The sequence below is a fragment of the Rhyacophila brunnea genome, unplaced genomic scaffold, assembly GCF_057557595.1.
Source record: "Rhyacophila brunnea isolate RB1 unplaced genomic scaffold, BYU_Rbru_1.0 scaffold_5, whole genome shotgun sequence".
NCBI lineage: Eukaryota > Metazoa > Arthropoda > Insecta > Trichoptera > Rhyacophilidae > Rhyacophila > Rhyacophila brunnea.
In genome coordinates, this window is record NW_028233170.1 from 21,768,560 (window position 1) to 21,784,796 (window position 16,237).

Genomic DNA, 16,237 nt, shown 5'->3' on the forward strand with positions numbered 1-16,237 from the left:
ATCTTTGTCGTCTGCTACCCGGAACAGTTTGGTGGAGCTGCACTCGTACCAATCACGGAGGTTCTTAAGCCACGAAATGCGGCGTCGTCCTCTGCTACGCTTCCCATTGATCTTTCCTTGAATGACAAGTTGGGGAATGCTGTATTTTTGTCCTCTCATAATGTGGCCGAGGTATTGTAGTTTCCTGGTTTTGATACTATGTAGAACTTCTCGGTCCTTCCCCATTCGATTGAGAACTTCAACATTTGTCACCCGGTCAGTCCACGGAATTTTGAGGATGCGTCTATACAGCCACATCTCGAAAGCTTCAAGTTTCCGTGACATCTCTTGGTTTAGCGTCCATACTTCCATACCATAGAAAAGAATTGAAAGCACATAACAACGTAACATACGCAGTCTCAGACCTAGGTTAAAATCTCGATTGCTAAGGAGGTGTCTCATTTTGAGAAAGGCGCTCCTTGCGATCTCAATTCTAGTTTTTATTTCCTGAGACTGGTCCCATTTCTCATTGACCCATGTACCTAAATATTTATAATGGGTCACACGTTCGATTGGTTCGCTGTTAATGACAAAATTTGTGTTGGTGTCTGGTGTCGCTGTTTTTTGATACTAGTAATAGTTTTGTTTTCTTGAGGTTCATTTTTAAACCATAAGAATTACTGACCTCATTAACCCTTTCTACCAGTTGATGTAAACTCTTTAAACTATCAGCAATCAGCACAGTATCATCGGCATATCGTTTATTGTTAATATGTTTGCCATTAACCATAATACCCACCGATTTACCTTATAAGACTTTCTTGAAAATAGCTTCGGAGTACATCTTAAATAGCAAAGGTAACAATATACACCCCTGTCTTACACCGCGACGAATTTTTACCTCTCCACTGATTTTGTTTTCAATCTTAATATTCGCTGTTTGATTCCAATATAAGTTAGCTATCAGTTGAATGTCTCTTACATCGATGCCTTTCTCCTGTAAGAGTTCGAGAAGTTTAGGATGCCTAACAGTATCGAATGCTTTCTCGTAATCAATGAAACACATATAAACATCAACATTAACATCTAGGCATCTTTGCACTAGAACATTCAAGCTGAAAAGTGCTTCGCGAGTGCTCAAACCACTTCTGAACCCAAATTGTGTGTCGTCCATGTCTTCTTCGCATTTTCGAAAAATCCTATTATGGATGATTTTTAATAAAACTTTTAACATGTGGCTCATCAAACTTATTGTTCTAAACTCGCTGCACTCCTTTGCATTCGCCTTTTTTGGTAGAGTGATGAATGTCGATTTCAACCAATCATGGGGCTTTAACATCTACACATTAATAATCGCTAAAATTCAGTCAAAGCTCTACCCACAGTAATAATTAATTAGCGCCAAAAACCCTTTCAATAGTTAAATTTATAAAAGTTCTAAAGTGATGAAAACAAGTCGGGATTAGGTAAATTGAAAAGCTGTATATTATTATTATTATTACTGAAACTTTTAATAATTCATGTATGTAATAATATATTATTTGATTTAGTTAAACATTAATAATTTACTAGTAAAAGATCGGAGACGCTATAATTAAAATGATGCCAGTTTTAAATTATGTTATAAGTAGTGAAACTATTAATTAACTATGAACTCAGGTAATCGCAATCGCTGGAATCGAGCAAGACACATGTGATTACTGTTAGGATTTCTATTGTTAACTTTACTTACAGCAAGCATGTTGCATCGGTTTCTCTGTCTTGTACAAAATAGTATATCATAACCTAGAAAATATACGTAAATAGAATAATTATAATAATTTTTTTTAACACTATAACATGTCATGCGGCCCAATAGCAGTCATGTATTGAAACATGGTATTGCATTAGTGGAAGTGAAACAATCACATAAATACCCAGATTTTGAAAAAAATACATAAATGTATTGGGACTTTACCGAAAATCGTCCCCGGATTAGAAGCCAGTGCATTCCGCACAGGACTACGAGGACCGCCTCTCTCGTATCCTTCTCTGCCTATGGATATGTCTTGTTTTATGTCAAAACTACAGAATCTCGCAGTGATGTTATATGTTTACTGTATGCTCAACTTCAATTACTTACTTTTCTTTGGCGGAATTCAAAACACATAATACAATAACGTAGCTATTGGCGGCTCTCGTGGTGCAGTTGGTAAGGCGCTCGCCTTCCACCCGAGGGTTCCAGGGTTCGATTCCCGGTGATGACAAAAACATGTATGTGTTTTTCTCAAAGCCTGGGTGTTTGTGACTGTTCAAAATTACTAACAACCACCTTGTACGAAAAAGCAAGGACATGGTTATTAATAATTCTAAAAAAAAAAAAAATAACGTAGCTATTACCACTTAATCACATTAACCATACACTGATTGATAGCTCATTTTTAATGCATAAAAATGCTCACAAGAAGTGAATTCCAACTAGTTTTGTAGGATGTTTTACGAATAATATGTTAATTTCTGAATTGTTGTAAAATTATGTATTTTAAATAAAAAACATTTTTAATTAAGATACATCCCTAATTCTAAAAATTACAATAATCAGTATTATTTTTCTTTTCGTTTTTAGAGAACTGGTTCGGTCCATGGAGAAGATATTCCGTACTGCTTTGGACTTCCACTGGTCGGCGGGCAGCCTTTCTTTCCTCACAACTACACTACGCAGGATCAAGCCATCTCAAAAGTCCTCATTCAGTACATCACCAACTTTGCAAAGACTGGGTAAGTGTGATAGGAAAACTATTTACTAACCATCTAATTCTAGTCGGCATACTTAAATACAAGGTACGGGTTGATGTATTTTAAAATAGTGTGCAGTGGTAAATAATACTTACTGAAAAAATTAAATATATTACCTTATATATTGTTAACGTGATATGTCTTTAAGAAATCTCTTCTTATGCGACCAGAGTCCGCATCGAATTGTTGAGCCAATTAAAAATATATAATCAAATAACGATAATAATAAAGTGATAACTGAAAAGAGTGAATGTTTCCTGACCTGACTGTGATACTATCTATAATATTAATACTATCGATCGAGGGTACTTGACGTAATTTGAATTTAAATTCTAGTTGATTCAAGATTTGTACTATTAATTCCATTTGAGTCGTTTTTTGCAACCCGAGGTTCGCCTTTCGGCATCTTCAAGCACTATTTGCACTCATCAAATGGTAAATACGCACTTACAACGAATACAGTTATATAGTTATAACTAGGGAAGCCAATCCCGAGCCAAAATTCTGATCCCGGGATCCCGGGACTGGTCCCGGGATTGGCATTTTTTTCCATTGTTAATATAAAAAAATTATATTCACAAATAACATTGATAAAATCGGTCAAAAATAAATCTTGTATAATTTATACTATTTAAGACATTTATTGTTAATATTTTATACGTTCAATCTTGGAAATACATAAGTTTAATGGAGTAAATAATATTGTAATATAAATAATAATGTGAATTTAATATGAGATTCCTGTTTCTGATAGTAGAGACTTAATGAATGGGTTAGCGAAATTTAAAATAGTAAAGCAAATCATGGTATACTTATGGTCTTTCCGCTTCATAAATCTAATTAGTCAGCCAAATATGAAACTGCCGTAAAACGTATGAGATCATGGTGGAATTACTTTGTTAATAGTGCGAAGCATTTTTTTTTCCAATCTTTCTCATTTTTATTAATTTATGTGAAAAAATAAAATGAATCGGCAACTTCCACATGGGTATAAATCAAACTTCATTCAAACTCAGTTTATTTAGAATGTAGTTATTTGTTATTAAAAGTATTTTTTCTGTTATATTTTCGTTTTTATTTTATTTTCCATAAAAATTGATAAAAAAATAAATCCCGAAAGTTTCGGGATTATGTTTATCAATCCCGGGATTCATAGGTATCGAAAATAGCTCGGGATCCCGGGATTGGAGTCCCTAGTTATAACTTATATGATATACGGGTATTAATACAATTAAGTAGGAAAAAATTGATCACCTACATATGAATAGTTGAAGTGTTTGTAAAACACACCTATCACGAATAATAAGACAATCAATAGACGTATACATCTTCAAAACCCTAATAATAGATCATTAGATAATAATTAATAATAATACTACATTCAAGAGGTGTAAAATCGTCAATACTGGGTAAACAACGGCAACGTATTGGGATTTGGGAATTTAATGGATTTAACAAATGAGATATTATATCATTAATATCAGTCTTTAATAATTACAAGAAAAAAAATAACTTTTTATTTACAACGTTTTTAAATTTTCTGTTGAATTATTATGCTCAATATGCTCAAACTTGTACGTGATATGAAGTAAATAAAAAACAAACAAATATAGAAATACTGCATACTGAAATGTCATTTTGATTTCCATAGTAACGCACGAATATATTAATAATTTCGTTGCTAAGACCACCAAGCAACCTTAGCAACCGATAATAGTGGATTGGATTACGGATTTCTTCCGAAATAACTTTTAATACAAAACAGAATTAACTGAAAATGAATTCAATTATACTTAAAGATGGCTAAAAGTATTAAAATAATGCATTGGCATCGTGTTCTGGTATATTCTAAAAGTTTCAAATGTCTAGCTAGTCGGTAAGTTAGTTAAAAGTCGATTGCAAGATTTATACCGGATAAACAACCACCGGACAAATAATAATACGAGCTAATAAAAACGTTGTAAAAAGTTATATTAGTTAAACAAATACTATTTAGATGCTAATTTAACTTATTCTAATATCGGAATCATAAATTTTGAATAAATGTAAAAAACATATTATTTTCGCAATCTTCAACAAATATTCGAGAGAAACAACTGTTTCATACGCCTCTGTGATCTAGGCGTAGAGAAGACTCGTTAGTAATATTATAATATTACATGCTGACAAATAGTCTACAATCTACATAATATGAGAATATATTATTGTTTATAATTCTCCAGCAAATCCGATGCTGCCATTGACAGCCAATTTGATCGAAATATTGTTTACATTTAGCGAGCAACATCCCCCGACGACAGATATTTACACCACATGTGTTGCCTGTCCAACATCCTTGGACCGGAAAATTTCCTCTCCCTAATTTAACGTATAACAACTTTATAAAACAAACTTTCAAATATGTATCAACTAGCTTAAATAATTTCAAGCCTGCTTATAGTATAATTCAGTACAGATAGTTTTCATATAAATATATTGTTAATAAAGTTCTATATTGTTTATGTATTATTATATAGTGTGTTGTAGGTAGAGTAGTCATATCGAAAGAAAAATTATCGATAATGATATATTATCGAAAGAAAACTACAAAATGTCAAAATGATATATACTTTTTTGAAGGCCCTAGTTGTAGGTCAATCAAATAGTTCTATTTGATGCGACAATAAACAAAAACTAATTTCTCCCATATTCTTCCATACTCGAGATCGGTCGCCTGTTACTCCACACCCGTTAAGTATTTCAGTTCCCACTATTTTTGTTTACATCACTATTCATATATTTAAGGCTATAATTGAGCTGGGGCACGGTCTAAAACGATCGTGACTACGCGACGCGAAGATTGTGCAAACGACGCGTGCAGAACAAAACATAATTTGTCATAAAAATTCAACATGCTTCCTGTCTATGTCCATGTTACGTTTATTGTTCTATTAATAATAATATATTCATTGACATGTTTTCTTTTTCAAGTAAATGGGTAACGTTTTTTAGTCATCTTTACACGATTTAAGAATTAATTCCACCGGCACCATCACAAAACAAATTAACGTGTTCACAGCTCGACTTTCACTCTCCGATTGGCAGCGAGTCCGAAATTTCGTCGTACCTATAATTGAAAATTATTTGCCGTTTCGCTGAAGTATGCTCTTAACAAAATCTCCACATTTATATCATATGACGATGTTTGTAGACGTATACCTACTTACTATCTGAAGCACAACCCTTAGGGTGTCCCTAATCTTAATATTAGAACGAAAGAACAGAACATCGGTACAGACAATATAATACAATTCCAGATAATATTATGATCTCTTGTTGGCACATGTTCTTAATTCCACATACGAGTTAATTTATAATATTGTATTATCGATAAATTGCAGTGGCGTATTATTTACCTCATAGCAAAAAACATCAGAGATCAGACGGTCAAGTGGCCCAAAATTTCAGTCGAATATATTTTGCTATTAATGAATGAAATACTTAAGGCTATAGCTCAGTTGAGTCATGGTCTAAAAAGATCATGGCTAGGCGATGCGCGGATTGTGCAAATGACGCGTACCGAAAGAAATATAATTTGTCATATAAATCCAACATGCGTCCATTTAATGTTCTGTTTATTGTTCTATTAGTAACAATACTAATATATTCATTGACATGTTTTGTTTTTCAAGTAAATGGGTAACGTTTTTTAGTCATCTTTACACGATTTAAGAATTAATACCCCCGTCGCCATCACGAAATAAATTGACGTGTTCACAGCTCGACGGTTCGCTCCGGAGAGCAATCGGAATTGCCAGCGAGTCCAAAATTTCGTTGCACCTAAGTTGAAAATTATTTTCCGTTTCACTGAAGTACCGTCTTAATATAGGTAATGGATATCAATTACCAATACCATTACAGATTATCAATACAAAGCATAATTTGGATAATACAAATACGTACAGAATTTAAAACCGTTTAATTGTGCCCCATGAGTGATTCACGATGTAGGTTTTACATTAAATTAGTAATAAAGTACATAATTCGCCATCCTTCTTTCGGCATATATTATTATTTTATAATAAAATTATATATCATTTTTATTATTTCAGTTATGAAATCTTAATATATAAAAAATAATATTTGTTTGTGGGTTTGTTTGTTTGTTTGTTCGCTTTGAATGCACTGCCATACCGTTCATCCGATTGCAATAAAACTTTGTCAACTTATTGCTTGCACTTTTGCGAAGAGTATAGGCTATACTAATATATAAAAATGAATGTCTGTCTGTCTGTATGTCTGTCTGTCTGTGTGTCTGTCCCGTATGCGTTCCTATACCATTCATCCGATTGCGATGAAATTTTGGTAAGTGGTTGTATGCATACCCATGAAGGTTTCTGAATTAGAAAAATCATCATCTTCTTCTTCTTCTTCATTCTAGTTTCTTTTATTCGTATGGTTCCTATACCATTCATCCGATTGCGATGAAATTTTGGTAAGTGGTTGTATGCACACCCATGAAGGTTTCTAAATTAGAAAAATCATTATTTTCTTCTTCTTCTTCATTCTATCTTCTTTTATTCGTATTGTTCCTATACCATTCATTCGATTGCGATGAAACTTTCATCGGTTGTTGTGGTAACACCCGTAAAGGTTTCTGAATTAGTACAACCATCTTCTTCTTTTTCTTCATTCTATCTTCTTTTATTCGTATGGTTCCTATATCATTCATCCGATTGCTATGAAACCTTCATAAGTTGTTGTGGTAACACCCGTAAAGGTTTCTGAATTAGTACAACCATCTTCTTCTTCTTCTTCTTCTTCATTATATCTTCTTTTATTCGTATGGTCCCTATATCATTCATCCGATTCCGATCGTCAGTGGTTGTGCCAACACCCGCGAAGGTTTCTGAATTTGTACAACCATCTTCTTCTTCTTCTTAATTATATATGTATTCTTTTATTCGTATGGTTCCTATATCATTCATCCGATTGCGATGAAACCTTCATCAGTTTTTGTGGTAACACCCGTAAAGGTTTCTGAATTAGTACAACCATCTTCTTCTTCTTCTTCTTCTTCATTATTTCTTCTTTTATTCGTATGGTCCCTATATCATTCATCCGATCGCGATGAAACTTTCGTCAGTGGTTGTGCCAACACCCGCAAAGGTTTATGAATTTGTACAAACATTTTCTTCGTCTTCTTCATTATATCTTCTTTTATTCGTATGGTTCCTATACCATTCATCCGATTGCGATGAAACCTTCGTCAGTTGTTGTGATAACACCCGCAAAGGTTTCTGAATTAGTACAACCATCTTCTTCTTCTATTCTATATTCTTCTATTTCTATGAGTTCCTATTCCATTCATCCGATTGCGATGAAACCTTTATCAGTTTTTGTGGTAACACCCGTAAAGGTTTCTGAATTAGTACAACCATCTTCTTCTTCTTCTTCTTCTTCTTCTTCATTATTTCTTCTTTTATTCGTATGGTCCCTATATCATTCATCCGATTGCAATGAAACTTTCATCAGTAATTGTGCCAACACCCGCGAAGGTTTCTGAATTAGTACAACCATCTTCTTCTTATATTCTATATTCTTCTATTCGTATGCGTTCCTATACCATTCATCTGATTGCAATGAAATTTTGATCAAGTGTTGTGCTCACGCCCGCCAAGGTTTCTGAATTGAGGCAACCATTTCTTCTTCTTTTTCATCTATTCTATCTTCTTCTATTCGTATGCGTTCTTATACCATTCATCTGATTGCGATGAAATTTTTGTAAGTTGTTGTGCGCACACCTGCAAAGGTTTCTAAATTAGTATTATATAAAATACAAAGTTCGTTTAATCCAATTTTGGTTTGTTAGTGCATATTAATAACATTAATATCGTTTGCGTATTTTGGATTCGATTTTAATTTAGTGTTCTTTTGTTTGACCTTTACTCCTATTAGAATTATTTTCATATTGATATATTGTATTACACAGATATTTTAATATTAAAAAAATAATTACCTCTTATTATTTTTTAAATATCTAAGATAAATATAACCACGAAGCGACCCTGTGCGAAGCCGGGTATTTCAGCTAGTATTTAATATAAAAAGCATAAAAATGGAAGAACTTATACGGATTTTACTAACATGATAATGAAAAGGATGGGGGAAATTGGTAGGTTACTTAAAATTTATCGTCTATAATATACCTATACTAGTCTATGGAATCGAAGACGGGACGTTAAAGGAGGCTGTATCTACGTATCATGAACATATCCTGGGTTGATCACATTACCAATGACGAAGTCTTAAGATGAGCTAATATGTCAAAATACCTTATATTACATCCAAACGCTGTATACTTAGGCCATTATTTCATTAATACGAATTACGATATACTAAATTCATAATACAAGAAAGCTAGAGGGCAGCGGAATGGTATGTGTAAGAATATTCTCTTCGCTATACAACCTCTGTAAGTACCTCGATGTTTATATTGTGTGGTATCTAATACGACTGACCCAGGATAGAGAGATGAACCCGTAACTTGGTCGCCAACCTTTGATAGAAGACTATGTGAGCCTTCTGCAACACGTAGATTCAGACTTTTTTGTAGAACGTAGACAGCTTTTGTAGCATCGCTGGAGAGCGAGAGAAGTTTGGTTATGACAACGGGATTTCTGCTGTTGTGCCCCAACGGTGCGTCGCACTCCTGAGTGGCATTCAGAGCAAACGTCCTACCCACGTAAAGTACCTCTACGTGATCACATTCGGCACCGAAAACAGATATGGCACCTAATTAACTCGAATGTTTGTAGCGTGGTCTCCTAAAATTTCGCGGAGACATCGATAATAAACGTGAAAAAGTCGATATTTTTGTACCTAGATACATTACCATCATTATGTTCGACCTATTAGTACACTTCATGTGCGTTGGACTTGTAGCATTTGGTCATCACAGTCAGATTTCAATTTCACTCGAAAGGTTACCTTTGCCGGCAATATAAACAAGACCACTAGCTCCGCAGATGTGTATTGCTATGCATGTATGCAGTACTTTGCATGAGTTTGATCTTCGTCGCTTTCAGATAACGACATGATTCGGGATGATGATGAACTTGTTCACGATAATCATCAATCGTTGAGTCAGTTATGACTACTTCATCTAAGTACTTACTACAATTTTAATAAAGGGAAAATATTCATAGCTACGCCACTGATTAATGGCATATTACTATTCAAAGCTAAATAATTATATCTTGTCTGTTACCCCTTAACATAATAATCGATTTTATTTCTCACGTACCACATTGTGACATTACAAATCGCAATCAGATATTACGATTGTAGCATTATTTCAAATTCACTAGCCAAAAGGGTGTAAGTGAAAACAAAGGAGATCAATTTTAAATAATAACTTTATTGATTTCGTAAAATATTTTTCACATTTTTTTTCTACAAAAAAAAAAATATGTGCGTAGACTCAAAAAAGTAAAACTTCTTTTAAATTATTGTATGCATGGTAAAAGTTCTAATGTAATTTTGCTATAGTACATAAAATAATGTGAATTCTTATTCTCCAATTTCCATCCATTCACATCCAAAAAGAAAACAATTTTATTGGTGTACGATAACCAAAATAATACGTAAACAATCTTCTTGAATAGGGTAAAATCAACATTAAAATCACCACCTTATAATATTAGTATTGTATCCAGATCTATTTCGAGCAAATCTACCCCGTTAACGGTAGGTACAATGTATACATAATCAAAATCTCAAGAATGAATGCGAGTATTTGATCAATTGGCAAATTTATATAACAATCGACCTGTGCAGCGGGTTTTATAATCAATTCATTGGCATGGCAAGAAAATTCATTTCATTTGTTTCGAATTGCCTTAATTTAAAAATTATCTGTGCTAGAATTCGAATCAAATCGAATACGTCCTAGTAGATTATGGTGCCTTCGTATTTTATAATATTTTTAGATGAATTTTGGTCTCATATTCATATATATATATATGGTGATACCAACTCAATTCGTGTCAGCATATTGATCGGCGATATTAAATATATATATTTTTTTTTTTTTTTTTTAACCATGTCCGATCCTAATAGGATCATATGGGCCTCCACAGAGTAGAGGTTTGTAATAACAGATTTTTTTTTACGAGAAATGGATGTCAGCCACTTGCTCAACCTATTAGGTCCATACCCTGACTCACACACATATTGAAAAACAATATGTGTACTTGCCAGACCCAGGATTCGAACCTGGGACCCACGGCATGATAGTCCAACGCTTATGCCGTATTACCGGAATTAATTTAATAATATGCATTTCTGCAGTGTAAAATTATAGTACAATAGCTATTTCCGCGATATCTATATTTTATACAATAGTCAGCTACTCGGACGTCCATTGACGCAAATAACAGTAAGTAGCCGACTCGATTAATATACCTAGTTAGGTCCTACATTATAATGGGTAGATATTATTTTGATGTATAAATAGCGAATAATAATTCATCGGACATGTCACTCGAATATAAGTTCACGGTCGGCTAGAATCTCAGTCTCTATATCACTTCGCACAACATCTCATTGTGCCGAGATTCGGACCTCGGATCTATATCAAGAGTATTGTAACATAACTACTGTAACATACTATTGTACTGACTGTTTACGCTCGGTATCTTCGACTTCTTCATCGTCATCTTGAACACCATGACCTACGATACCCAGAAGACTCCCACAGTGGTAACCCAGATCGAACCCCAACTACGCAACCTTTTGATCAGCAAGTTCAACAAGATTCTGAGGGGATGCGACACAACTGTCCCTACCTTCTACCGGCAAGTTCAGCAAGGTGCAAAGGGGATGCGGAACCCACATATATTTATGCTAACGAGGATAAGAGATAAAAAAAAATATTTAAAAAATAGTTGTAACATAGTTTCGCAACAACTCATTCAGTACCTCTTTTAGTATATGACTTCATAAACAATATAATTATTACAAAATTTTGCCAAAATGTCCCCTACGCTTTTTTGGCTTAGCACCTTAATTTAATGGTAATACACGGTGCGTGGCTTGTAGCCGTGATGTTAACATGTGGATGCCTAATAAACTACGGAAAGATTTATGATCGCCAATGTAAGGGTATAAAGTCAGACACCTAAGTAATGGAGTGTTATCGTATTTCCTAGGTCTACGCGTTGGTTTGACTAAACTTAATTTAACCTAGCTGATAAATAGCCGCCAAGCTTTGTAAATATGAACCGTGTATTTATTTTACCAACCGAGATATTATTATCATCAAAATCTATCGTTTGTTATTTTTATATTTCATATGCCAAAATACTTAGAAAACCAAATCGTAATGTATTCTGACTTCATGCAATGCAATGTACAGTACGTCAAAAAATATAATCTTCGTAAAGAACGGTAATTCTTCATCGAAGCTGCCAGCAAACTTTCTACAAATATGCACCACATCTAGCCTCGCATAACCCAAAGAATAAAAGAAAGTAGCTAATCGTACTGAGAGTCACTCGCCAGTGCAATAAATAATATTATTTAAATAAAGACAGTTCGAGTAGATCTTTTCCCCCCAAATAGGGAGATAACTTGAGAATCCGCGCCGGTGGGTCGTCTCCGCCTCAGTTATCTGTCATTTATTTGTTGAATTGCCTAAAACACTTTAACATTGACACCTCGTATCTAACATTCAATATTTTCTATAAGAGGAATTGAAACATCAATTCAGATTAAAATCATATTACATAAAAACAAAAATATGGTTACCTTAAAAAATATACTATGTACTAATCATATTTTTGTAATATTTAATTTCATTTAATAGTTTTTGTTTAACATTTTAACTCTTCCCTACCAAAAATATTGAATGTCAGATACGAGGCGTAAATATTAGACCATCGATTTAATTAATAATAATCCATAAACATCGTATAAGAAACAGTGTATTTATGTGAACAGTGTTAACTAAAAATAATTATTGTAGTGTGGGAACAATGACGCGCCGTCGTACGCGATTTTAATAAATAAAAAAACCATTAAACCTAGAAACTAAATCTTCTAACCTACTACAATTTAACCGAATAATATTACCCTTTATTTTAATTTTCATACAATTTATCTAAAAATCGATACTATCAAAAAATATTACTTATTATTATTAATTTAGAATTATGATTTTAAAATAAACGCAATTTAGCGTTTCAGTTGTATGAACTACTAACTAATTTCGTCGCAATTAGATAGGACGAACGTGGCTCATTTAGTAAAGAACATTATCACGAATCCAGTGGATATGTGTTCGAGTGCAGATAGGATAAATCAACACATGGTGTAACTAAACTGTAGTTATTCATCACTTTCCGTTGGGATCACCATTCTCATCAGTTTAATGAGCCAAGATTAAGATATTTCTCATACAGTATCTCACAGACTCAATTTTTACAGACAAATATTTTTTTCATTTTTTTAATGATTAGTCAATCTTTAAATATATAATTATGTCGTTTTGTCATGTCTATGTTTTATGAAAGTATTTATTTTAACTCTAAACTTGTAAATATTCGAATTATTAGTCAAGGATCTGCACTAATCTACTTCATGACATCACGTCGGGGTCACCATTTGTAGTTGTTTAGTATTTTAATTTGGTATGATGTCCAACTAATAAGTTAAAAATTATTGTGTAAGGATAGATATTTTAATAAGAAACACAGAACTATTTTAATGATTGTTTATTGTTTTATATCCATTTTAATATTACGTGATACGATAAATTTTGATAGTATAATGTAAATTGCAGACACACATTGTATGCGAGGGACAATTATTCAATTGACAGATTATTTGTGAATTATTTGATTCAAAGCTTTGATTTAATTATTTTAATCAAACCTTTACTGTAATTCAATACAATGTAATATGAGACGTTCTAATGACGAGTACTTGTCGTCTGAAATCATTAGTACTGTTTTATGTTGATAGATGTTACTATAAAACTACAGTGGAACAACTTAACCTTGAAATTGCGCAGATTGCGATTGCTTCTACTGCGCACGAATTACATAATATCTAACATCCGTTTCTCGTAAACAAAAGTATTACAAAATCTATACTGAATTATAAATAGAGCTAATATTATTGATTGACCAATTGCAATAGGATTGACATTTTATGTAAATATGTCTAAATTAACTATAGTTGTATATTATTTTGGAGTTGAGAAGGTGACAAAACCAATTTGAGATATTGTATTAAGTATAAATTTTTCAATTAATTTTATCATTTAATTACATTCACATAAATGTGCTATAAATGTTATATTCTACAGTTATTATTATTTCTGATGAAAAGATGAATGAAATAAAAATGTTTTAATATATGCACAGAAGATCCGTCTGATTGATGTTATAAATAGCTAGTATAAATAAATGCTGTAAATCTGGATTTTTTAAATTCTGAATGTAATAGCAGTAGATTATTTATGGTAAAAACTGCCCCACTAAATTAAATGGAAAACCTACATAATATCTCCGTAAAATAGAATAAATATGTACCTAATTATTCCTGAAATTAAGTACACTGTATACGTGTATAAAATTATATCGGATGTAGTAAGCTTACATAAATATTTTCAAAAAGCATCTAAAAGCCGTTTTCCACCATGATTTTAATTACGTATCTTGCTAGTCAAATAATAAAGCGATGTTTAAATATAAAAGTATATCTTTTAATGGTGTAGTCTTACATAATATAATATATAGGTACTAATATAAAGTCTTAATTTTATTTGATGTCCCTTTCCTACGATGACATGTTATATTCTCAAAATGATATAATTTAAACGAGGTAGAAGCGTATTACTTTACAACTCTGAAGTTAAAACGAAAGATTGACGCCGTTCCAAGTCTCAAAAGTCTAGGAAACTCAATTAAAATTAAACTCCATATATTCGTTGCTAGGAAATTTTGCCCAGTGGAAAACTAAGGTGTCATTTTCATATAGCTAAAAGTTCATCTTCGTGGAGCTATCGGTCTGATTGCCGAGCTAACTTTGAGATAAACTTTACTTCGCGAAAAAACGTGAGAAAAAATATTACACAAAGACATATATATAAACTTTAAATGGGATAAACTTCTATCATCAAATCCGAAAATGTTTCATCTCCTTTTGTACATGTACTTGCCAATTCTAGGTCTACCTAACTTTTAATAATATATGTGAGAAATTCGGCGAAATATATGAATATCTACGTTGTCCATGAAACTTTCTTGTGTATAACATTATTCGCAAAGCCCACTCATTTTCTTGGAATGAAACACTACTTGTATAGTAACATTTCCTTATTTAGCTCAAATCACATTGATAGATTCGTACGCCTATCTTCTGCTCTGACCGTCTGCCATGATCGTGAAATATTACTTTGGATCATTCCCTAGAGTCGTGGACAGATAAGAATAATTCATATTTTAGAACCCGATTTACTAGCCGATCGAGGATAGTTAGATCGAAGTTTATCGAGAACGTACGAAAACATCCGAATTAACCGCAAGCTTTCGAGTAAAGCCGCATGTGGTGTGTTCTGCCTGGTTTTTTATATAACCACCGGACAGATTAATAAGATAAAAATGTAATAGCCAGTCGCAATTGATTTGAGGCTGGGATTAAATTATTACTCTGGCCATCAATCGCAAAAGCATAATGGAAGCCGAATGTCCTAAAATATTACCAATATTGAATGCGCGTTACGTTTACGTGAAAAACTTTCATGTATATTATGTAACTATTTAAAATAACGTATTTTTTAACATTAACATTATTTTTTTCTAGTTCGTCCCACATTTCTCCATCTCTCGAGATTTTAAATTTGTTTACTACCATACCCAGAAGGTGAAACAAATTCCATTATTTGTGTGTCTAAAAATCGAATCAATTTTTAGGATTGTTATCAATAAAAATATATAAACGTGATTTAAAAAAATAGAACGAAATTATTGAGTTAAATCAAAAATATTATATTATTTCAAAATACAGTTTGTGGACTAAAGTCTGTCCCCCTGCTAAATGTGAAATTTATAACTGCTGTTCCTCTGTAAAATTACCTATAACATGCACTTTTAAAGTGCTTTTTATGAATATTAATATTTTTTCTCTTAATGAGTTACCTCCTCAGCAATCGAAATCCTAATCTCTAGGCTAGGATTTACAGTTAGGAGCATACAACCAAACCATATTCAATTTCAGATCTATCTGAAATTGCATATGGTTTGGTTGTATGCTCTCATAGTCCTTTTCTATAGCACGCAGGTATGAACACTAAGCTAGATAGTGTACGGTTTCTAAATAATTATAGATGTATAGATGCGTCTTCGAAATTCTTTGGACTGATCGGGTGACATGTATTAACATCCTCAAACGAACGAGAAAGGACCGAGAAATTTTGCGTAGTTTCAAAAGCTATAGT

General features: G+C 32.8%; 1 protein-coding gene across 1 annotated transcript in view; it reads left to right on the forward strand.

The window, feature by feature from the left end:
• LOC147066151 (neuroligin-4, X-linked-like) overlaps positions 1-16,237 on the forward strand; it is a 379,113-nt gene that overhangs the window by 355,846 nt on the left and 7,030 nt on the right. The window contains exon 11 of the mRNA XM_085955728.1: positions 2,585-2,736. Within this exon, the coding sequence (XP_085811854.1) occupies positions 2,585-2,736 (152 nt within the window). The remainder of the gene's footprint in view (positions 1-2,584; positions 2,737-16,237) is intronic.